This window comes from Mastacembelus armatus, chromosome 2 (genome assembly GCF_900324485.2).
Source record: "Mastacembelus armatus chromosome 2, fMasArm1.2, whole genome shotgun sequence".
Classification (NCBI taxonomy): Eukaryota; Metazoa; Chordata; class Actinopteri; order Synbranchiformes; family Mastacembelidae; genus Mastacembelus; species Mastacembelus armatus.
Window position 1 is genome coordinate 10,401,095 of NC_046634.1, and position 24,173 is coordinate 10,425,267.

Sequence of the window (24,173 nt, forward strand, 5' to 3'; positions counted from 1 at the left end):
AAAGTGCATAAAACAAAATATAATACAGCTTATATATTATTATATATATAAAAAAAAACCTAAAGTAGTTTTTAACGTCGAGTCCTTTGCATTTTGTGACTCACACATTTTTGTCCACAGTTGTAAAAAGTTAGAAAATGACAGAATTTCTTCTTTATTACAACTTTAACAAATGAATAATTAATGCGGCCTCCTCGGTGCCTGTCAGTCCGTCGCAGGGATGAAAAGCCCGTGAAGGTCAATGTGGACACTGGCGGGAATGGAGGCCCGGGAAACCTCCTCCATGGTTTTGGCGTTGAGGACGAGCATAAAAGGAGAAATGTTCGGATCCGTTGAAATGACCGACGACAGGATCAGTCCTGCAAGAGGGAAAAGTCATTTTAACCCTGTTGGTTTAACGTCACTTCCATCCAGTCTGTGTTTTTTTTTTTTTTTGCTAATGGTTTATTTATTTATGTTTTTTAAAATTGTGCTTTCCTACAAAACGAATCCCTCACCATCGTCTTCGTCCACGGCTCCGGGCGACGCCACAAACACCGGTTCTGAAGGGTAGCAGTTCTCTTGCTCCCACTCGATGTGTTTCCGGGTCACGATGTCGAACTTGGCGATCTGTCGGACAGAGAGTTAGCACAGCATGGAAGCTAAAGCTCATTGATCCATCAGTTAAACTGTTGGATGATTGATGTTTTTGGTGTTCATGTTCCCCAGTGGATGGACTGAAGACCTCAAGGGAATTAGGATTCATTCTCAGGCACCGTCAGAGTTTGTACCACAGTTTTAGGGAAGTGATTAAATACATATGGAGAAATTTTACTTGAAAGTAAAGTCAGAGCGTCACCAAAGTGAGAAGGATTCGTCTCCTGGGGACCACGAATGTTTGGACAAAGTTTCTTGGTAATATTTCAGTCTGACCCAAAGTGGGAGGTCAACATTGGTTCATATATGAAAGGCATGTTGAGTGTTTGTGGTCTTCTTGTTACCTTGTTGGGAAAAGGAGACCACTCCAGCCTGGAGCCGTAAAAGTATCTGTACTTTTTAGTGTTGAAGTTGTGGTTGATTCCTGGCAGCTCCAGACCTGAGGAGTAAAGATGCTCGTTATGATGGGGGGACAACGTAATAAGCATAAGCTCAGATAGTTTGGATGACAGACCTTCCAATAGAGTGTCCGGTTGGCAGTAGACGGATCCGTCCTCCTGCATCACTGCCTGAGCCGTCGTGTCAGTCAGAGTCACCAGGTTGGTTCCTCTGGGAGATTCCTGGGAACACAAACAGAACCTCTACATTCAGACGTGCACCGAGCGTCCTGGCCTGTATTTTCTGTGGTTTGTGGTTGAACTGTACCTTGTGGATGTTGAGCGGCAGGACGAATCTCTGGCAGCGCGGTGGGCTGAAGCTCTTGTTGGACTCGATGAAGTTGCTGGTTTCTTGTTTCATGTTGTGGATGTAGAACATGTCGTACAGGTTGCTGTTCTTGTAGCTGATCAGGTCGAACACCACGTGGTCGTCGTCCTCGTAGGCGTTGATGTGGTGGAAAACCACCAGGGCATCGCCATAGAAACGGGTCGAGATCGCCTTTCCTGTTTTTTTATTGATGATGTGAAACAAGGTCTAGGAAAGAAAAGACTGATGGTTAAAACGTCTCACACAGGAGGATTGTGAACAGATTGTTTCAGGCTCAGTTTAACCCAAGTGAAGATCTGGTTTCCACATTATTGCCATGATTTATCCGGCAAACAACCACGTCTATTCCTAATGTTGTGTGTCTGCTGGATGAGGAAGTCGACCGATGTTTGCTCCCTGTTAGTCAGCAAACCTTCATAAGGTCATAATCTATCAGAGGTTAGTTGGTTCTGCGGCCTATAAGGGGAGAGAACCCTGAAGAACCCCTCAAGTAGCTGTTGGTGCTGTGTTTATTTTGGGGTCTTTGCCCAGAGTGTTGAGAACTGTTTGGCCTGTTGTTCTGTGGACTTTGGAATCCTGTAAACATGTTTTTGATGCAGAATATTAAGGGTCAGTACTGGCACTGACATTATAGGAAGTAGCTGATTCATCAGAACCAGAATTAAATTGTCTGTTCTCTGATCAATATCCAGTCCCATAAATCACAGCTCATGTTTCCCTGAAAAAGGAAACTGCTTCAGCAGAAAATGGATATGTGACGATCCTACTGAGCAAACGCCGGAGAGCTTACGTTGTCGTCCTTGTCGAATATGAGGCACTTCCCCCAGGTGAGCCCTCTGAAATAAGCAGTGGCCAGTCTGACGATGTCCAGTTTGAAGGACTGCTCCACAAACACGATATAGTTGTCGGTCATACCGAAGCTGTGGAAGTAGCTCGGGAACAGCGTGGATCGACACGGAATCGAACAGACCTGCTGCACCTTCCTCAGCGCCGGCTTCTTCTGCTTTTTGTCTAACATCAAGGATTGTAGGTATGAGTTTTATTATGTCAGAACCTGAGAACAGTCATACGCATATGAGGACTAACCAAGTCTGTAAGTCCTGACTTTCTGAGGTAAAAGAAGCTTTCATGGTCCTGGCCCCAAAGACAGACAGTGTTTTACCAGTAGATGTCAAAGAGAGTTTAGAAATGTCTACAGAATCTAGAGGTGGAAGGAAGGAAAACCCACAGCGTCTGGGGTGATAAAATAACTAATCTTCTGCACCAGAATCCTTTTTATGGTTTGGATTTCTCTGGCATGATGTAGTTTCTGTCCACAGTTTAGGGAAAATGATGTAAAGTTAAGACAATACCAGCATGTAGTATTTGTAGTCCTAGTACTAGTAGTAGTAACTGCCTCAGTGTGGTAATTCAGTCCAAAACCAGGTGCCCTACGTACCTGAGGTGTCAGCTGGGACTTTGAAGAGGACATATTTAGGCCTGCCGAAGCCCATGATGGTTGTGCCCATGTTGTACGTGTTGCCCTCGTTGTCGTAATGAGGGTGAGCCGTCGCCAAATTCAGAGTGATATGGTCCCTGTAGTTTATCTGGAGTTTGGGGGAAAGTTTTTGCAGTTTGTTTCAGCTCAACAGGTGATAAGTTTGTGGAATCGTCCGTGACCCTTCAGACCTTACCCTGCCGATGGTTTCCAGGGTACCAGGGTCGATCTGGTTCATGTAGTTGATCTCAGAGGTGGCGTAGTAGTCCTGACCGTAGCGGATGATGTTGATCAGGTTGTTGTCGGTGAAGTTGGAGATGATGTTGCGGAGGTGTGTGAATGCTCTGATGGGAACAGGAGAACGTTTGTTGTTTAGTACCAGAGAGAAAAGGGTCGGCCCAAACTGGTCATACAATTAATACAACTAAAATAAGGGTTTTCATCGTGTGTGTTCTGGTTAACCTCAGACTCTCTACCGGTCCTGGATGGACAGTCATTGATGTGTCCACACTGTGGATGGTCTCAGATTCTTTAAAGGTCCCGAGTCGTCTGAAACTGGTTATGATGGACCAAAACATACTTGTGGATGTGTTCAGGTCTGTGTGTGTTCTGATTAACTTCAGACTGGATGGACTGTACCTGGAGAAAATGTTCGTGCAGGGATCTGGGTATATCATGGTTCCAAACTCGGAGACGACGATCTTGTCGGCCTTGATGTTTCTGTTGTAGGTGTGGCTCTTCAGAAACTTACTTCTGTACGTCATCTCACCTGCAACACCAGATGTTTTCATGTGGATTTCAAAGCAGGTCAGAACTCCCTGAGGATTATTTTCAGACCCAGTCCTGCAGAGGTGAGTTTAACGTTTCTTTTGGAAATCTGTGTGAGATTATGGAAATTTGAATCTCTCACCGTTTCTGAAGGTGAAGCTGTGGATGAGGGACATGCCGTCAAACCAGTGGTTGTACTCACAGCTGCCCACGGAGAAGAGTCCGGGTCCGTTCCTCAGCAGAGTCCCCTGCAGCCATGATGGGACAGAGCCTGCAGAGCGCACAGGTCAAAGGTCGCAGACAGGTGATCTGTTTAAATATGTTGTCTCCCTGCATTCTGGTGTTTGCCCAGAGGTGAAACCGAAGTCTGAAAATATGTTTAATAAACTTTTCTTAATCCCAAATTACAAGACAACTAAATAAAACACCAGAATCGGCAGGTCCAGTGTTAGCGCCCTGTTCTGTTCACAGCAGGTGGGTCCTTGGCGGTCCCCACTGACCTCCATGTCATAGCTCATAGTCCCCTGAATGTTCTGCAATGCCAGGATGAAATCCTCAGACCTTACGCTGGGATCCTCCTGGTCCAGAACAGTACCCAGCCTAATAGGGCCAGAGTGTGTAGGCATATCCTGGCTGATGAAGCCATTGATGCCTCTGACTGGTCCTCATGTCCCCCTGACTTAAATCCGTCTGAGCACCTATGGGACCTTATGTCTTGGTGCATCCGACACCACCAAGGACCAGGACAAACTGTCCAGTCATTACTGATGCCCTGATCCAGATCTGGGCAGTCCTCCCAGGACCCCATTGGCCGACCCATATAAAAATTCTAATCTGAGATCAGTAATTGTTGGTAATTGTCGAGATCTGTGATTTTCAGTGTTTTCGTCCTTTCATCCTTTGAATCAACAGACGTCCAATAAAACATCATCTAAATCATTTACAGCCAAAGTCTGAGACCAACAGACTCACCTGTCACTTCAGCTTTCACTGGTTCTGGAGTCTCTGACCCATTTTTTGCAAATATTGACTGCATGTTTCTGTGCTCCCTGAAATATTTCCCACAGTGCACTGCTCCCACTGCAGTCCCGCGGCGCACTGAACACAGAGACCGGCAGAAGCGGCCTTTATAAAGCCCGCGTCGGCCTACGTGATAGTGTCCAGGTGTCAGGGAACCTAACCTGAAACGGAAACGCTGACGGTTATGTAACCGTGCTGCTGTGGACTTCACTCTGCTTTTCAAAATAAAAGCCTGAGTGTTGGGGTTGTCCAACCTCCTTACAGTTCACGTCATCACAGTTTGGACTCAGTTTGGACCCACGTACGTCTTTAGGCTTCACTGTGTGATGTGTTTGGGTTTGCTGCTTTGTGCTGGAAATATCAGTCCATCTGTTGCACGTTTGTGCTTTTAATTTGAACAGGAAGGTGTGGAAACGAAATCGTTGCCCATTAAGTCCTTGAACCTAAATCTGATCATAAAGATGCAGATGATCTGTGCACAGGTGATAACAGGCAGCACAAGCTGATATTCATGCCCTTATCTAAATGCAAGAAGTGATATACTCCCTGCAGTAAAACCTTTTCTTACAGCAGCTGCACATTTAGGGCGTTTGAAAGAAATGAATTCATTGTTAAATCACAAGCATCAAAACATTTTCACTGCAGCTAATGAACAATATTCAGTTTATTAACGTCACTTGGATTAAAAAGCAGTTTGAGTTTTTCCTGCACTGACTTTATTTTCCAATGACCTTAGAGGAGAAATCAGAGCAGATATGAGTGTTTGAACTTCAGACTCATCAGCTCCATCTGTCTAATTGGTTAAATCAGTTTACAGCTTTACAGCTGCTCTTATCAGTCTGTAATGAGCCAACACTGCGCCCTACAAGCAACTGAACCTCAAAACTTTGGACTTAGCAGTCCATTTGGAACGAAACTGATGCAGCCCAGGTGATGTCCATTTGCCCTGGTTTATCCCAGAGCAGAGAAAACTGCACAGGTTCCCTGAGATATTTGTAGGTGAATGTCGGACTTTGACGTGAGAAAGTAGAGCTCGTCTCATATTATATAATATCACATGCACACTGCATGAAGACGCAGAGTAAGTCCATTTTACTCCTGTACCTTTAGCAGCTGCAGCTAATGTGCTTCTAAAATAATCAAAGAGTGTCAGAGTCTCTGTGAAGTCAAACAGCAGAGAAATAAAATATATATGAATATAGTATTTTTTTTATTTAGACATTTAGAAGATTTTAAATGTTGAGGTGAAATGAAACACATTATTTCCACCTGGGACTAATTCCTCCATATATACACAGTTAACCTGTTTAAGTGCAGAATACCAGAAAGTCTCAGCTACTAGTCCAGGAGCAGCCAGTCCTGGTCCTCAGGGCCACTGTCCCATCTGTCCCTGCTCTACCTGCTGCTGTTTCCCTGGGTCAGGTGTGCTCAGCCAGTCAGAAGCTGGAAGATACCACTTTGTCTTCCCCCTCTCCCCCCGCACCTGAGATGGCACCTTCCAGCTTCTGACTGATTTTATGGGCCTTAAAGATTAATCGAGATTAATCATTTGTGAAATAATCAATAGTTGCAGCCCAAATCTAAACAGTCCTGTCTCTCAAACACACGGGAGTGAAAGAATAAAAACACACACACAGGTTTGGATGAAAAATGAAGTTTATTACAAACGACGACAGAGAGCTGTTAGCAGTCAGTTAGCAGCTGTTAGTTCTGTACAAATAACACTGTTTGATTGGTTAGTTGAGTTCGCCAATCGGCAACAAGGCTAGGTCTCAAACAGCACCCTACGCCCTATTTCCCTCCTTAGACCTTAGACCTTTTGTGGTGCTCTGGATTCTTTGCTGCATCCTTCCCAGTGCACCGCCTCATACCGCGGACCCTCTGTAGTGTGCTGTTGCCCGCCTTAGACCACTAATACAGCACTGCTTTCATTAGGAACATTAATGCTGTGCCACCTTTAAGTCTTTCTCAGTGCACTAGCACTCTGTTCCACCTTAAACTCTTCATTGTTCCACTCCTAATGCACTGCAGTCAGCCCTCAGTCCTTTGGGTGCACTTCCTGTTTACAGGTCGTAACCTTTGCACATGCTTTTATTTGTTATGAGCACCACAAACATTAACGTTCTTGGTTTTCTGCTCTTTTTTGTTTTTGCTTCCCCAGTCACGACATCGACGTGTTGGAAACATAAACTCATTCTTCGTTTCTGCAGAAGGAACAAGGTGGTGTCCTCTTAAGCTTCATTCAGCCGACTCATGCTGCGTTCACGTTATGTGGGAGCTTTGAGACTACAGTGAGGGCCTACAAAACCCTGTAACTATGAAATTTGTGTGGGAACAGTCTCTCCATGTCTGCAAGTTGTAGCTGTGTTAAATCCCACATGACCTGAATGCAGCATCAAAGTAGAGTTAAGTGCAATACAGACCGACTGACGTTTGTTACCACGTGTTGAACACAACACAAACTAAATCGGGTTTAAAGAGACACTTCGACCAAATGGACAGTTCATAACAAGAGCTGGCTGGAAGTTGTTGTTACGTAAGATGTTTTGCAAGAGATTGTTTGATCCAGTATTTCAAATGGTGCAGTAAAAGAGAGAGAGACTGAAGGGCAGTGAGAAAATATGATGAGACGACAGAAAACGACTCAGGTTTTCCCACAGCAAGTAAACGTTCTGCAACTTTCCCAGTCAGATGCTGCAGTTACATCAGAAACACATTTCTTACTGTCGCAGTGAAACCAGATGCTGCTCCTGTCAAATGGACTGAATAAGTTGTTTATATGTTTTATATGTTGAATATGGGCTTTTATTTTCACGGGGCCAGCAGGTTGTTGACACGTCTCTGCTTCTTTGTGTCACAGTTAAAATGTTGATCACAGTATCTCCGACGTGACGTGAATGAAGCGTCAGAAAACATGCGAGACCCTTGGCACGTCAGTGTGTGTTGCCCTTAAAACCGAGGCTTCCACCTTAGACCCTTCAGAGTTTGCTGTGTCTCTCCCTACACACCTTTCACAGTGCACTTCTCCACTGCAGCCCCCCCCATAGTGCACCTGACAGGCTGCATAGCTCCTTAAGGACCGGGGTGTTGTCTGAGAATGGCACCAGAGAGACAGAGAGAGAGACAGGGAGGTAGACAGAGACAGGTAGAGACAGGTAGAGAGAGTGTTCAAGGTTACACCTTCAGGTTTAGTAGAAACGGACGGTCACAGGCTGCTGCCGCCTGGACAGACGGACGGACAGTGGGCGGACGGACGGACGGACGGACGGACGGCTTCAGTGTCCAGAGTTAGTGGTTTAGCGGTTCAGGACGTCCGGTCTATGTACAGAAACAAGAAATGCATAATCAGAATATCCAAACTAACCAGAGCTGAACGCCCCGCCAACCTGCGGTTGCTATGGTGATGGTGGAGGTTTATGGAGGAGTGTTAGGGGGAGGATGGCGACAGCTCTGGTTGGCTAAAAAGACAAAATAAAAAGGGTGTCACCGCAAACACAACGATTCGTCATGGCAACGCTACACCGGGACACCACCTAACTGTCTGTGTAAAAGCGCACACACACACACACTCACTCACACACTCACACACACACACACAGACACAGGACAGTGTTACTAACACACTCTCCCTCTCTCGCACGCTCGCTCGCACGCACGCGCACACACACACACAGGACAGTGTTACTAACACACTCTCCCTCTCTCACACACACACACACACACACACACACACACACACAGGACAGTGTTACTAACACACACTCCCTCTCACACACACACACACACACAGGACAGTGTTACTAACACACTCTCCCTCTCTCACACACACACACACACACACACACACACACACACACAGGACAGTGTTACTAACACACACTCCCTCTCACACACACACACACACAGGACAGTGTTACTAACACACTCTCCCTCTCTCGCACGCTCGCTCGCACGCACGCGCACACACACACACAGGACAGTGTTACTAACACACACTCCCTCTCACACACACACACACACACACACACAGGACAGTGTTACTAACACACTCTCCCTCTCTCACACACACACACACACACACACACACACACACACACACAGGACAGTGTTACTAACACACACTCCCTCTCACACACACACACACACAGGACAGTGTTACTAACACACTCTCCCTCTCACACACACACACACACACACACACACACAGGACAGTGTTACTAACACACACTCCCTCTCACACACACACACACACACACAGGACAGTGTCACTAACACACTCTCCCTCTCTCACACACACACACACACACACACACAGGACAGTGTTACTAACACACACTCCCTCTCACACACACACACACACAGGACAGTGTCACTAACACACTCTCCCTCTCTCACACGCACACACACAAACATTAATATGACAAACAGCTTCTCTTGATTTTTTTCTATGTTGAGGTGAAAAACAGATTCTATTATTTTCATTATCATAGTTTTAGTAATCTTCATCATCATCATCGTAGCAGTGGTGTGTGTATGGGTTGTGTGTGTGTGTGTGTGTGTGTGTGTGTTCTCAGTCTGTTTATACACACTATTCACAGGATGACACACAGACAGAGCTCAGTTCTGATTGGCTGTCGGGTCTTTTCACCTCTTCCCTTCCAGGAGGCTTTTTTTTAATTTATTTATTGTGTCTTGTTGCTAGGCAACGGCAGCTTCCTGCAGCCCCATTGTGTTGATGTCGATGATGACGTGGTCATGTGATCTTCCTCCACTGTGACCCAGAGTGTGTGATGTCGTCGGAGTGTGATTGGTTGCTCAGGGCAGTAAACTGGAGGGCGACCCGACGGAGGCATCTGATTGGACGAGGTGAGGACGGAGGCGGGAACAGGTGTGTTTTGGCTGAATGCTGAAGCACCAGGAAGATGGGCGGAGACTTAACAGTACCTGCTGCTGGGAGTGTGAGTGTGTGTGTGTGTGTGTGTGTGTGTCACACTGACGAGTAATCAGGGCCGAAGGTGTGTCAGGAAACCTGCGTTGTCACGGTTACGACAGCGGAGCCCAAAGATGGAGACGTGTTTCAGGTGACAGCATGAGGGTCGTGGCCCTTCAAAGGGTCACAAGATCAGTCTGAGGGGTCCCAAGATGGTTAGCGTGAAAAAACATGTCCTGCTACAGAAAGTCTGACCCAGAACTTTGGTATCACGCTCCAGTGCCTGTACTCAAGTACTTTACCCAAATACAACAAGCTCAAACCTCAGATTTCCAGGAAATGTCTGACTCAGTCGTGATCAACCTGCGGCCGATGTTAGTTTTTGGGATGAGCTTTGTGACCTTTTATTCCCAGATCAACTGACCCGCACGCTCGGACATCCACATCTTCAGTCCCCGTCTCTTGCAGCGCTCTCATTGTCCCTTTCCCCAACAAACCTTTGGCCCCCCCCACGGTTTGCAGTATTTTAAGTGTATGTACTAGTACTACAGACTCTCACCCTGCTGTCAGTGTGTGTGTTCGTGTCATTGTGTGTTGAGCACGTTGCGTGGCACCCAGCCCTCCGCGGCCGGTGAGTCGCTGTTGGCCGGACGGTAAACCAGACTCTGACCCTGCTGGTTGGACGCCAGGATCTGAACCTTCTCCCCCCGAAACACTGAGATCTCATCCTCTCGCACCGCCACGAAGTCCTGCAGCACCAGAACCAGCTCCTGAGGGGTCAGGGGTCACAGGGTCTCATCAGAATTAACCAGGAATGTTTGATCTCTAGTCTGAGACTTAGAAAATAATTTTTTAGATCTTATTTTGATAGAAAAGAAGGACGGGGAATCCAAACCTGGTCGTCCTGCTCACTCTCATGCTGAGGCTGAGGGGCGTGGCCATTTGGCGTGGGCGGAGCTGATGGCGGTCGCCCTGATGAGAGCGGGCGAGTCACAGAGATCCCGCCCTCCTTCCTCTGGTACTCGATGGGAGACTGCAGAGCTGTGGACCCAGAAGCTACGTTCACATCACAGCTGAAGTTCTCACAGTGGAAAAGTGAGATTTGTTTATTTGACAGTTTCTGGGAACAGATTCCAGAAAAAAATTCAAAGATGTTTTAGGGAATTTCAACGACGTTCCAGAGATTCAAGCCTGAACTCACCAGACAGGAAGTTGTTCTGCACGTCCAGCAGGGTGGCGATGGTCTCCACCCAGGTCATCTTGATGCTGGCAGAGGACGCCTGCAGTGTGAAGCGCTCGGCCGAGCCACGAGACCACAACACGAACTTACAGGGATCCCCGTCCACGCTGTCCTGCATCGCCAGGTAACTGACCTGATCGCACACAACAAATGGACCATTATAACCAATAATAACCCGTTTAAATCTGTCCAGGTTCCAGTTTAAACCAGTGCTAACCAATCTAACCTTGATGCTGTTCTTGAACTGGTATCCTGGGTTGTTGGAGCCTTTGCGCAGCAGTTCGCTGAAGATGATGATCTGCTCAAACAGGAAAACTCTGCGCTCTTTACTGCGAGACAGAACTCCTCCGTCCTGCTCCCAAACACAGAAGGTCTCCTGCTGCAGCAGCTTCCCCTGAGACGTCAGCTTCCCCTGCACGACAGGCAGACAGGTGAGGACAGAAAGCTGTTTCTTGGACACGAGCAGAACTCAACAATCTGAAAAGCCCAAATCATCCTCCAGCAAACGTATTTCACTTCACGACCTTTTAGCAAACAGCTGCCTACTTCTAGTTCAAAGAAAACTGTCATTGTCAGATAGTGGTTTCCCTCTGAAATAGTGTTGATGTATGTAGCGTGTTGGAACTGGAGTAAGTGTACCAGCTCTGGACCGCAGTCAGGCGTAGGGGCGGTCAGACATACCTCGTATCCCTGCAGGCGCCCCAGGTTCATCATGTCGTTGCAGCGTTTTGGAACCAGTGACATCAGATCCACTGCTTTCTGTTCAATCACACAAAGACGCACATCATCATCATCATCATCATCATCATCATCATCACCATCATCACCAGCAGCAGCAGCAGCTCTGGTGAAAAAGCTGTGACCCAGACTGACCCAACTCAACATCCATCAACTTTTTCAGACCCAGCACAGGGTCAGTGATTGTGGTTCAGTCTCACATTTCCCCTGCACTGGTGCGTCAGAGAATTTATGTTCAAGTCAGGTTCTTCCTCCAAACTCTGGGACCCTGTGTGTGTGTGTGGTGTAAAACTGGACTCTGGACTCACCTCGATCTCTTCACAGTCCAGTCCGGCTTTGGACGTGTACTTGAGAAAGTCCTGAAACGGACAGAAAACAGATGTTTGTCTGCATCAGTCCATTCAGATGTTTGGACTTTTAGATGTACAGTACATGTAGGCCTACTCTGAGATTAGATTAGTATTTTACATGAATAGTACTTTACTTTGGGCAAGCACAAAATATCTGATTAAAACATGTGAAGCAGGTTGATGTGTTTCCATGAACCTGTTGTTGTAAATCTCTTCACATTCAGAAACAAATATTTATTATTCAACTGTTTTCTCTAATTAAAAGTTTCCACAGACTGAAACACTTTGAGATTCCTCCTCGTGTTAGATGGTTTCAGCGCAGTGAGGACTCACTGTATATGTCTGTAATGTGTGCATGATAATGTAATATAGATGGAAGCTCAGTAGATGTTAAACTGGTCCCAGACCTTCAGCAGCAGCTGGTACTTGGTGATTCTCTGGATGGGTTTGATCAGATAATCACTGATCGACATCCTGCAGCTGATCTCGTGCTGGATCTCCTGCAGACACACACAGTCTGAGTCTCTGATGGAAAGTTTTTAGTTTGTTTGTTTTCATCACTTCTCTGTCTGGCTGCACCAAACTCCATTCAAAAATCATCCCGTTTAGTGAAGCCTGCAGGTCGTCACTGCCCTTTACTGGTTACTTCAACTTTGATTACACAAGTTTGGATCCTTTAGATGGAAACCTGTTTCTGCAGCACAATAATCTCCCACTAGAGTGAAATAATCAGCTAATTGATCCATAAAGCAACAGGAAATTAACCTGCAACTATTTTGAATTAATAAATATTCTCTGATTGCAGACAAAGAAAACCCTGCAGATTCATCTTGGGTTCTGAAAAGTCAACACAGAACAGCATCAGAAGTGGCGACGTTACCTCGAAGAAGGTCTCGTACTCGATGACGATGAACTCTGACCTCGGCTTGTTCTGACAGTAAACCACATACATGTGGAGACGACGCTCCTGCAAAACACAAATACTCACATTACTCTGTCACAGGACCAGGACCACGGACCAGTCACAGGAGCAGTGTGGTAAATGAGCAGCAGCTCGTGGTCCTGATGTTGTGACCATGGCGACAGGACGCAGGCTGAAGGTCAGTGTTTTATTCTACACAAATGTTTCACAGTACTCAAATGTTTTGTGGATGTGTTCAGCTGACCAGGGTCTGATTGGATCCCTGTGTCCCAGATTACGGCGCCGGTTTTGTGAGACTCACATGTCTGATGAAGAGGTCGGCCAGCAGGTCGTGATTCTGAACGCAGCGCTCCAACTCCACCAGGAAGAAGCTGAGAGTACGAAAACACACAGTGAGTCTGATGTCTACTGACGTTTTATAGTTCAAGCTCTTTTTAAACCATTTCACAGAAACAGATTCTTAACTTTTTAAATTAGAGAGAAAATAGAGAGAAAAGCTGTGACTGTTACAAAACGTCACAATAATCAAACTATTAAAAGGAAAACGTTCAAAAACTGGAGCCCTGAAATGTTTCTGAATGAAAAGTGACTTAATAAACCAGCTCCAGAACCTGTTATTGGCTCTGCATGTGTTTTATCTCTCGGATAAATGTGGCAGTACAAATACTTCAGCACAGTAGTTGAGTAAAAGTACTCAGGTGGTGTAAATGTATGTGTGTTGATGCTGTGCACGGACTCGCGGTGCCAGTCGTAGATCTGCTGAATGTTGCCAAAGACGATTTTATCTTTTCCTCTCATGTCCTCCGGGATGCCCCTGACCTCCAGCCTGGACATGAAGCCCTGAGAGACACGACACGACTCGTTACCTGAGCAGCTCTACAGAGTGAAACTTTGGTAGCGTGGTGATCCAAGGCCAACAGTCTCAGTTTGAAATTTCTTTTTTGGATGAACTGTGGTTTATTTTTTAAATCTGGTCCCAAACTGCTGGTGTCTCACCTCCACGATCACAGCCAGGTCCTTCACGTAGTCCTTCTCTGATTGGACCATCTCGTTAACCACAAACCTGCACAAACACACAAAATGTTCACATGTGCCCTTTTCAAATGCGTTTACTTCCTCTACGTTAGGTGTGTGTGTGTGCGTCTTACATGCGTCCTCTCAGCGCTTTGTTTCTCTGCTCGGTGTCGGATTCGTTCGAGCCCTGATCTGAATCCAGAGCCTGAAGAGACAAAGTGGTTTCAGTGGTTCGCTCAGAAAAACAAAGCAGCAAACTGGTCAGATGAGTTTACAGGTGTCGACAGCTTAGAGGTCTCAGTTCTGTGCAGCCCGGTTACCTCAGGGTTGTTGGGGTCTTTGATGATCTGCATGGGGGGTGGTAGAGGGGTGTGGCTTTCTTCCTCTGGCTCCTCCTCTCCTCCACTCTGCCCCGCCTCCTCTTTTCGTGCTTTCTACATAAACAAATACAAATTACATCACACTGCTGTTTACTATTGTAACCCCATGTGTCCGTGTGTGTGTGTGTGTGTGTGTGTGTGTTCAGCTACCGTCTGTGCGTTCGCGGTGAGGGGTGTGGTCAGCTCTGGCCTGTTGTCCCGCCTCCTGGTTCTGATTGGTGGTTTCTTCTGTCCATCAGCTTTACCTTGACTCAGCCTGCGGACGGGACTCGTCAACCAGCGCTGCAACAGACACACAGTTATTAACACCAGTACACACACAACACAGATAATTAACGATACTAGTACTACAGCTTTGTAGTAACAGGACAGAAAAACACTGTTAGAATAATCTTAACTCGAGGTCTGATGAAGTCTGTGCAGAAAAACAAGTAAATCGACCTTCAGTTGATTTTCATTTAATAAAATTTGAATATCTGCAGTTTTGGCCAAAAGCTCGAAAAACTACAGTACCCATGAGCCTCAGCTGCTTGCTTTAACTAACATTTCCTCTGCTGCTGCTCACAGAACTACCGTCAGCGGTTACCTTCAGAGTGTTCCCAGTCCCAGAGCCGCTTCGTTTTGGCCCCGGAGAGCCGACAGTGGCCCCTGGAGCTCCGGCGGCTCCGTACACCGTGGGGGAGGTGGCACCTGAAAGACAAGAGACGTATCAGAGGTGTGAAAGAGCACAGCGTGCTGAGTAAATTCAGACATGATGACTGACTCACATTGGCCGGTGGTCTGAGTCTGGAGGCCTGAAGCTTCAGAACCGCACAGGGTGGAGTCTGCAGACACACACACACACACACACACACACACGGTCATTGGGCAAAAGTCCATTTTAAACTTGAAACCAGATGTTTGTTTCCAACTTGTTTTATGTCTGTTCTCAGTTTAAGCAAAAAGCTAAACCAGGTTTTGGATTCACACACACACACACACACACTCACACACTGAGTTTTTCCTGTTTGGTGACGACCTCCTGCAGACTGAACACAACGCAATGAGTGTGTGTGTGTAACTGTGTGTGAGTGTGAGTGAGTGAGTGTGTGTGTAACTGTGTGTGTGTGTGAGTGTGAGTGAGTGAGTGTGTGTGTGTAACTGTGTGTGTGTGTCACTGGTATCTAAGTGTACTAAGTGAAACTTCAACAGAGATACAGAAACCTGCGTGTCCTGTTCACCCCACACACACACACAGTGGTAGAGCGAGCATGAATCAGACAGAGAGAGAGACAGAGGTCAGCACTCACTGTCACTCATTAACCAACACTCTTGTTTCCTCTGCAGCGCTCGTCTCTTCACTTTCACATGAAAAACCCACCTCGCTCGTCCTCGCCCTCTCCCACAATCCATCCCCATATGGCAGAACAATCCCAGCATGCACCTGTGGCCCTCCGCATGTTTCAGTCCATTCAGAAAACAACAAAAAAGGTAAGTGACAGAAAGACACGGACGGACGGACGCAGACGTGTTTGTCTCCACAGAGCTGAATGAAACTACAGGAGGGAGAGGCTGCTGGGGGGGGTCAGCAAGGGGCGGGGTCAGAGGAGGAGTGGGTGTGGCTAACAGTTAATCCAATTAAATGAGGGCAATAAAACTGGTGACAGTTGAATTAGATTCATTAAAATGAGGGGAAATAAAATGAATCAAAACAAATGAAAACAATCAGTTCAACTATTAAACTTTTAAATTAATGATCATAGAAAATAATCAAAATAATAATTTACCTGGTAAATTTACCCCTTTATTACATAAACATTTTTATAACTTGGAAAAAATAAAATCAGATTTGATTTAATTTAATCATGTAAACAAACAAACCAATATGACCCTGAAGCTGCCTCACCTCTGGACCCTGGACCTGTCTCAGATCTGAACCTTGACCTGTGTCATCAGACCCTTGTGTTAAACAGAGTTGAGTTTCAGCTGATGAACCATCACATGTAGATGTGGATTTAAATGTCTATGGGACACAGACTTGGGAGAGACCGGACGTGGGACAATTGGACACATACGCACAATTTGGGCCGAGGATGTTTAGTTTAGCTCAGTTTAAACAGGAAGTGACTGGGCCCAAACCCGTGATAATATAAATCATTTCTAATGTATGAGCCATTTTCTGGGAGGGAGGGGCCACGGAGCCTGAGGCCGTAACAGCTTCAGCCGCTCTTTGGTTTTCTGATGGACCAGACATGGACAGAAAACATGAGGGTGTGGGCTGAGACCTGAAACGCCACGAAAACAGTCAGCACCCTGGTCCAGACTGAGTATGGTCTGATTTTCAGCCTCAGTCACAACACAACATGGTCACATGTCAGGATGGGTTTAGTTTATGGCTCCAACATTTAAAACAAAACTCTGCATCAATAACATGAAGTCAGTTGTTTGTTGGTTAGAAAGGAAAGACGAGGTTTTAGCTGCCAGGTGAACAAGAAGTACAGGTGAAACAGGTAATGCTAGTTGTGTTTCTGTCATTAACATCAGACCCTGGTCTGTGGGAGCGGCCCACATGCTAACAGGGACGGAGGTGCTGTACAGATACTCACCCCTCCCCGCGTTCACAGTCATGGAGGAGTTGGAGGAGGAGGTGGTGGCAGAGGAGTTGCAGGAGGAGGAAGTGGTGGTGCAGGTGGAGGAGGTGCTGGAGGACGTGGTGGAAGTCAGGACCAGCCCCTCCATGTCGGCCGCACTGTGGGAGTGTGACAGGCAGAGGGTGCTCATCGGCAGCAGCCCCTCCTGTGGGGAGACCCAGGCGTGTGTTTGGTTAGAGACGGACCAATGTAGTTTATTTAGTCACATGTCGGGATGTTGATGTTTGGTTCCTGGTGAGATGTTTGAGTGATTGATTACCTGCTGGGGCGTTTGATCTGTCGTTCTGACCAGACCCCACCCGGGTCTGTCGGCCGAACGCTCCACCAGCTCCACGGTCTGCCCGCAGCGAACGCTGAGCTCTCCCGGTCCCCCGGAGGTGAAGTCCAACAACACCACCACTAACTCACAGCCTCCTGACAGCTGCGGACACACACAGGTAAGACCGGTTTGTTATGGACACGTTCCAGCTCTCGTGTCAGCACACACTCATTTCACACTCACTGTCCGGACGGGTGTGTAGTCCAGTGTGATGACCTCAGTGCTGCTGCAGCTGGATGGGTGTGTGTTCAGATTTAACAGGAAAATATCAAACGCCAACGCTCCGTGTTATTTATTATGAAATATCATCCTGAAGGATTCTGCGTCATTGCAGGAATATGAGCCTCCCAAAATAAACAACAAGCCTGTTTTAATACACAAAACATGAACACTGGGATCAATAATGTTTGTCAAACTGACGGATCTAAAAAAATATCACAAACTGATCTGAATTACACATAAAGTCCCAGTAAAAAGCAGAAAACAAGCTGATCCACTGTTTCTGATTTTAGGTCGTTGTGCAGAGATGACATGAAATATGAGCCCTGACAGCCTCATACATCATTTTAACATATACATCCTTCACCGTCCAGCCACAGCGGGACATGCTGAGCTCTGATTGGCTGAACACAAGGTAGAAAGCACCATGTGATCTGGATAATTGGGCGACGTGTCGTGGTGGCGTTGACTGATGGTTAAACACGGTCTACAGGGAACAGTGGGGTGTTCCCAAATCACAGCCAGCTGTCGACACAGGATCTCTGACACATTTGTCTTCAGTGGGGGAACGTACCTCAGTACATACTCAAGTATTACTTCAAGTATTACTTCAAGTATTACTTCAAGTATTACTTCAAGTATTACTTCAAGTATTACTTCAAGTATTACTTTAAGTAACTGGGCTTTACTTCAGTCCAGAACCTGGTTCAGCTTATGGGTCTGTGCCGTAGACCTCCATTGTTGTCCAAAAACTATTAAAACCCAGCAGGGAGCCACACCGCTGACCTGGCTCACATGGTTCTTCCTCACCAACAATGGGAGGCCCGTCTGTTTCCAAAAACCAGATCCAGACTCTGAGAACGGCCGTCACTGTTTACAGGCTCTGGTTCCACTGCAGCTTCTCTCTGCTCACAGCAACAGTGACTGTGGATTAAAGTTCTTCAAGGAACGTCTGGGACAGAGTCCGATCAACGAGCCCGGAGAAAAGTCCTGGCTCTTTGCAGTTTGAAATGTCTGTGATAAAACTCAAGGCCAAACTGTCCAAAAGCTTTTTAAAGACAAACCCAAAGATAATCAATCAGACAACAATCAATAACCAAATCAGTTTGATTTCAAACCAGTCAAAACACCAGGCTGTGAATCTTTCAGTCTTCAACAGTAAAATATTATTTCACGCTGATCTGACTGCGACAACTTTAAGTTTCTCTGTAGTGAGAGGAGTCAGGGGGTCAGAGGTCGCAGCATCCGGCCACTGACCCCACCCCCCGCCACCAGCTAAGTGAAAACATGTCAAATAAATGAAACGTACCTCGTCCGGAGACGTGAAAGTGTCCACAAAGAATCAGACGCTGAACAGAGGAAACCCCCTCAACACACACACAGACACACACACACACACACCCATCCAGCTGCAGCAGCAGTGAGGTCATAGCACAGCTGGACACACCCCTCTGGATGCACTGTTTCTGTGTGTGTCTTTCTGTGTGATGTGTGTGTTTCTGTGTGTGTCTTTCTGTGTGATGTGTGTGTTTCTGTGTGTGTCTTTCTGTGTGATGTGTGTGTTTCTGTGTGTCACTGTCTGTTACTGGGTGTGGGTGTGGGGGTGTGTGTGTGTGTGTGTGTTTCTGTGTGTTACTGTGTGTGTATTTCTATGTATAATACTGTGTTTCTGTGTGTGTGTTACTGTGTTTGTGTGTGTGTGTTTCTGTGTGTCACTGTCTGTTACTGTCTGTTACTGTGTGTGTGTTTCTGTGTGTCACTGTTACTGTACGTGTTTGTTTCTGTATGTTACTGTGTGTGTGTGTGTGTGTGTGTGTGTGTGTCACCTTGTCGCTGTCTGCAGTGTTTTGTGATGTTCGGGAAGCGATGGAGACGGTGTCGGGCTGACTGCTGGCATCACCCAGACTGTCTGCGTCCTCACTGGTCTCCCTGTTTCAGAAAACAGAGAAATGTGATGACAGTTTTTAAATGTTTGCAGCTCCCTATGTGGCCAAAAGTATGTGGACAGCCCATGCACGTATAACGCAGGTCTTTGGTTTATCTGGACCTCCTGGTTCCAGTGATGGGGAATCTTAAAGTCAAACGGCTTCTACATTTGAATTTTGACGTTTGACGTGACGTTTCTTCCAACATCCATGTCTTAACTTTGTTTGTGTGTGTGTTCACCTGCGGGAGATGCTGCGCTGTCGCCCCAGGGTGGGGTTAGGGGTCTTGGGGAGAGGGATGGGCTCCCTCAGCGCTCCTCGCAGGTGACCCCGCCTCTCCTGGATCACCTGGCGAATGCTGCGGACCCACTCTTGCTTCAGTTCCAGCGACGATGCCTGTGGGGAGAGAGACCAGCAGGTAGGAAACCCACATATTCAACAGTCACACAACAGTCGGCGGAGGATTGTGTGTCAACGCACCTTCAGCACGGTCTTGTTATCAGACGTCGGCGTTCGTCCGACCCACAGGGCAAACTTACAGGGATCCCCCTCGATGTGCTCAGTTACACCGAGCTCCGAGGTCTGGGAGACACAGTATTAGATCATCAGGTCCAACCCACAAAAACACCCTGTGTTTGACACTGATGTTGGAATAGAAACTTGTTACGTTATAAATCCTGAAACAGTAGAAAGTTTCAAATTTAAAGTTTATTGTGCTCAAGTAAACTTTTGTTCTGTCTTTACCAAAAGGCTCGGAGTGATCCGCTTTAGCCTCTGTAGTCCACAGTAAATCTGTTGTGGTTCTGTTGGTTCCTCCTCTATGTTTGAATTGATATGAAAATAATTTTTATTTTAAAGGCGTAGAGACGTGTACTGTTACCCTCAGCCTGCTCTTGTAGAGGTATTTGGTTCGTCCCGACGAGTCTTTGATCTCTTTGCTGAAGATGAGTGACAGCTCGAACAGGAAGAGGTGTCGGTCCCGCCCCTTCCTGATCAGAGACTTCGGCTCCCAAACCAGGAAGGAGTCCTGAAGGAGGAGCTCGCCCTGGACCTCCAGACCCTCCTCCAGACCTGTGGGACATCAGAGGAGGTCCAGGTTTAATGTCACAGCAGGACAGAGGCTTCACAATAAAAGCCCTTCAGCTCTTTCTATCCAAAAGAGTCAAAGCTGTGTCATGTCAGGTCTTTTATTGTGAAGTAGTTCTTTAATAAAAGATCAATAAAATGGAAATCTTACGACCTCATGGTTTGAAAACAGTCTGTTACCTTCCAACATGCTAACGTGCATCGCATCGTTCGCTCTCTTTGGTACGCTGAGCATCACGTCCAGGCCTTCTTTAATCTCGCCTTTCCCCTCCTCGCAGCACGCCAGCAACTCCTGCAGACACACACACACACACACACAGACAGCTGTTTTACAGCCAAAGTTCCCCAATCAATGTTGGACTTCAAGTCTCCCTGCAGAATCCAACCGGTTTAAAAAGAGGCTGAAACAGCCAAAGTGTCACTTTGGAGAAATCACCTGCAGCTTTTGATTTCGAGCTAAGAACAGCGCCCTCCTCAGGGCAGTGGGACACACGTGTTTTAAATGTGGCTGAAAGTCGGTGAAACTGTCGTCGTGTTACCTTGAGCAGCAGCTGGTACTTGGTGATCCTCTGGACGGGCTTGATGAGGGCTGAGGAGATGGAGTTGGCTAAACCGTGTCGTCTCTGCACCTCCTGAACACAAACACACAGCGATCGTTCACACTGTACCACCGCCCCACACATACACCGATATCAAACCTTAACTGATAGAGAGTAAACACAGTGACTAACACCCCAGGTCCTGCTCTGCTAATACACTGACTGCGTTTACTGAAGGAGGAGGCCTGACAAAGACAAATCGGAGAAAGTCTGGAAAACAAATCTTTTATTTCTTCCCACCTGTCTGTACCTGGGAACTGCTCAGGCCTGAGCTGCTCACAAGGTTCAGGTTCTCAGCGATAAACTCAATAATAATCTCAGAGCTTTGTGTCTGTTTTCCTGTAACTAGTGTCAAACTTCAAATCTCTGAGAAGGACATTTCCTGACCTCAAAGAATCCCACGCCGTGCTGCTGGATCAGTAAACTGGAGTCTGGTTTGTTCCTGCAGTACGTCACGTACATGTGGAACTTATCCGCCTGACACACAGAAGTATTATTATAGCAGTATTACTGAGTAAATGCAGTATTTCAGAGTGTTATAGCATTTAAATTGATGTGAAGTAAACCAGTCTGATCACCCAGGTAACGAAGCAGTGTCCAACGTCTTCAGGAAGCTGCTCGTAGTTTTCCAGCTCCTTCAGGAAAATACTGCAAAACACAAAGTACTGCATTACTACCCACTAGTTGTACATGCAGTGCTGCAGTGGTGTTGGATTTATGCATTGTCCTTGTTGTGTATACTGCAGTACTACATGTATTGCAGTATATTTTGCAGTACCTGTTGTGGAACTCGTAGATGTCCTGGATGTTTCCGAAGACGATGTCGTCCTTGTTGGCGAGGCCAGGAGGGACGTCCTCTGAGCCGCTCGTCATCTCCCACAGGTACGTCTGCACCGGGATAGTTTACAGTTACATATTCAGGTACTGCAGTACTGTGGTGTAATTGTGTAGTAGACAGTGTGTACCTCAATACACTCCTGTAGATCTCTGACATACACTCTCTCTGTCTGAAGCAGCTCAGCCATGATGTACCTGAAATACACACAAACGGGTGTTATCATAGCATGTACTATGAGTTCTAGGTACTATCAGTACTATTCCTGAAAATACTAACAGTACTCACTCCTTCTTGCGGGCGGAGCGCCTTTTCTCATCGCTGACCTGGTGGCTGGGGTCGGACAGGTTGACCTCGGGGTCAGAGTCAGACAGGCTGTTGGGGATCAGCTCCAGCTCCAGGTCCTTATTGTCCTGACAGGGACACCGCACAGCACAGCTCAGTCCACTTTCACGAAAACAGTTTTACCACCTGGACACGTTTATTTACCTGCGAGCAGCCTCCCACCGCCACCTCCAGCAGGTGGCGGTACTGTCCCATCCTTACTGTGAAGTCGCGATAACGTTTGTCCACCGTGGAAACACAGCGGCGGAGCTCCGCCCGGTGGGCGTGGCCTTTAGCCAGCATGCTCTCAGCCAGCTGGATCAGCAGGTGCACCTTCTCCTGGGTGTGCTGAGAAATAATTTCATCACATTTTATTCTCATTTTTAGTTTTATTGGTCCATTATTATACGACTTACGGTGCAAACTTATAAGTGAAGCAATTTACGCAGCCACAGAAAGATGGTGCTGTTGTGGCTTTATTGTGGTATTGATGTTCCCACCTTGGCAGAAACACAAAACTCTCTGTGTTGGTTCAGCAGTTCTTGTGTCTCAGCCACCGTCGCACCAGGTGACGTGTGCGTGGCCAGGTAGTGGTCACCTGACTGCTGCAGCCAATCCAGAGCCTGAAACCACAAGACATGTGAAGGTACATTACACGTTTTCTTTCTATTAAATAAGATTTTTGAAGTAATAGTGTTCATTCTGTCTGTGGGTGTACCTGCTGGGCGTGGCTCTGGAACATCAGGTACTGCTGACATTGGTCCAGTCGACGTTTCTTCAAAGTCCAGAAATGAAGAACTCGGTTTTCTCTCTGGAGCAGCTCACTGAGGATACCTGACCACACCAACACACCTGGATCAGTAAATCCACCACCGTACTGCTCAAACATATAAGCTAATTAACTGCAGAGTTCCTCAGGGCACTATCCTGGCTCCACTGTACTTTTCTATTTAAACCAAACGTACACCAAACACTTATTTTTTGTGTGTGTGTGTGTGCTTTACATAGTTCACCTTTGACCTGTTGCTCCGGTACCCGGGAGTGCCCAGTGATCTCAGTGACCCCTGATACCCCAGAGACAGTGACGGTGTGGCCCGAGATGTTTGCCATGGTGACGCTGTTGCGGTGGATGTACTTTAGGAAAACTTCAGCGTTTCGTCTGGCCAGAGTGCACGCCTGTTGCACAATTATATACAGTACACACAAATCAGAAGTATTCAGGACACAACAGCACATCATGGACCAGCTGAGATTATTGACAACATGAAGCTCCACTCCAGGTCCTGTCACCTTGAGAAAGGCCTCCTTCTGCTCCATGTGTTTGTTGATGAGTGGCAGGAGCTGCTCCGGCTGCCTATCGCCTCCTCCACACCAGTCCTCCTCCCTGCGGTACTCCTGCTCCAGACTCTCCAGCACCCCACACACCTGCGTGGACAGATGCACAGGTAAGGAGACAGAGAAGCAGACAGGTGATGGAACAGGTGGACAGATGGCAGTCGGTGTTACCTGCTGTGATGTCCTGTAAAAGGCGGCGGAGGCGTTGACCAGTTTGAGTCGGTCCTCGATCCTCAGCATCAGCGTCTGCCAGTGCAGCGCCACCGTCTGGGCACAAGACCTCACTGCATCTGGATCATAGTGACCTGACCTGATGGGCGCAGGATACAGGTCACATGACTGAGAATGTATTTTGTCTTATTACTAAATTTACATAATAGTTTCTAAAATATAAATAATTCGCTGAGGATAACGGTGAGTAACTTGACATTTACAGGTAACTAGCAGTAACTCACCTGACCAGCAGCTCCGCTCTCTGCTGCAGAGCCAGGGCCACCTGGTGAGTCCTCTGCAGAGAGTCAGCATGAAGGAGAGCCTGCAGACACACACAGTTCATCCATTTCATTTCCACTGAGCCGACATCAAGGTTCCTGTGCTGAAACTGTTTTCATGTGTCCAAGTTATTTAATCCTCATTTCTTTGTGTTATTGCCACTAATGCT

The 24,173-nt window shown here is 46.9% G+C and overlaps 2 protein-coding genes across 2 annotated transcripts in view; both read right to left on the bottom strand.

Moving 5' to 3' along the window:
- Positions 1–204: 204 nt before the first annotated feature.
- Positions 205–4,731, bottom strand: bco1l (beta-carotene oxygenase 1, like). Its single transcript, XM_026301834.1, has 11 exons — positions 4,619–4,731; positions 3,789–3,917; positions 3,518–3,647; positions 3,075–3,222; positions 2,840–2,987; positions 2,192–2,412; positions 1,342–1,608; positions 1,151–1,256; positions 981–1,075; positions 498–609; positions 205–359 (listed from the first exon to the last, which is right to left on the bottom strand). Exons 1-11 carry the CDS (start codon positions 4,680–4,682, stop codon positions 205–207), a joined length of 1,575 nt encoding a protein of 524 aa, XP_026157619.1. The 5' UTR covers positions 4,683–4,731.
- Positions 4,732–8,986: 4,255 nt separating this feature from the next.
- The window catches only part of LOC113127254 (kalirin-like), a 28,021-nt gene continuing 12,834 nt past the window's right edge, over positions 8,987–24,173 (bottom strand). Inside the window, exons 22-57 of the mRNA XM_026301663.1 lie at positions 23,968–24,047; positions 23,684–23,822; positions 23,468–23,602; positions 23,191–23,353; positions 22,896–23,011; positions 22,678–22,800; positions 22,343–22,525; positions 22,142–22,266; positions 21,984–22,050; positions 21,797–21,906; positions 21,597–21,666; positions 21,406–21,495; positions 20,959–21,051; positions 20,600–20,711; positions 20,214–20,404; positions 19,814–19,915; positions 19,575–19,729; positions 19,235–19,337; positions 17,130–17,291; positions 16,826–17,015; positions 15,008–15,064; positions 14,827–14,930; positions 14,391–14,522; positions 14,181–14,294; positions 13,995–14,065; positions 13,843–13,909; positions 13,583–13,686; positions 13,148–13,217; positions 12,805–12,891; positions 12,332–12,424; positions 11,883–11,933; positions 11,518–11,595; positions 11,063–11,248; positions 10,798–10,969; positions 10,492–10,637; positions 8,987–10,366 (exon numbers count right to left, since the gene is read on the bottom strand). Of these exons, the coding sequence (XP_026157448.1) occupies positions 10,181–10,366; positions 10,492–10,637; positions 10,798–10,969; positions 11,063–11,248; positions 11,518–11,595; positions 11,883–11,933; positions 12,332–12,424; positions 12,805–12,891; positions 13,148–13,217; positions 13,583–13,686; positions 13,843–13,909; positions 13,995–14,065; positions 14,181–14,294; positions 14,391–14,522; positions 14,827–14,930; positions 15,008–15,064; positions 16,826–17,015; positions 17,130–17,291; positions 19,235–19,337; positions 19,575–19,729; positions 19,814–19,915; positions 20,214–20,404; positions 20,600–20,711; positions 20,959–21,051; positions 21,406–21,495; positions 21,597–21,666; positions 21,797–21,906; positions 21,984–22,050; positions 22,142–22,266; positions 22,343–22,525; positions 22,678–22,800; positions 22,896–23,011; positions 23,191–23,353; positions 23,468–23,602; positions 23,684–23,822; positions 23,968–24,047 (4,227 nt within the window). The 3' untranslated portion in view covers positions 8,987–10,180. The remainder of the gene's footprint in view (positions 10,367–10,491; positions 10,638–10,797; positions 10,970–11,062; positions 11,249–11,517; positions 11,596–11,882; positions 11,934–12,331; positions 12,425–12,804; positions 12,892–13,147; positions 13,218–13,582; positions 13,687–13,842; positions 13,910–13,994; positions 14,066–14,180; positions 14,295–14,390; positions 14,523–14,826; positions 14,931–15,007; positions 15,065–16,825; positions 17,016–17,129; positions 17,292–19,234; positions 19,338–19,574; positions 19,730–19,813; positions 19,916–20,213; positions 20,405–20,599; positions 20,712–20,958; positions 21,052–21,405; positions 21,496–21,596; positions 21,667–21,796; positions 21,907–21,983; positions 22,051–22,141; positions 22,267–22,342; positions 22,526–22,677; positions 22,801–22,895; positions 23,012–23,190; positions 23,354–23,467; positions 23,603–23,683; positions 23,823–23,967; positions 24,048–24,173) is intronic.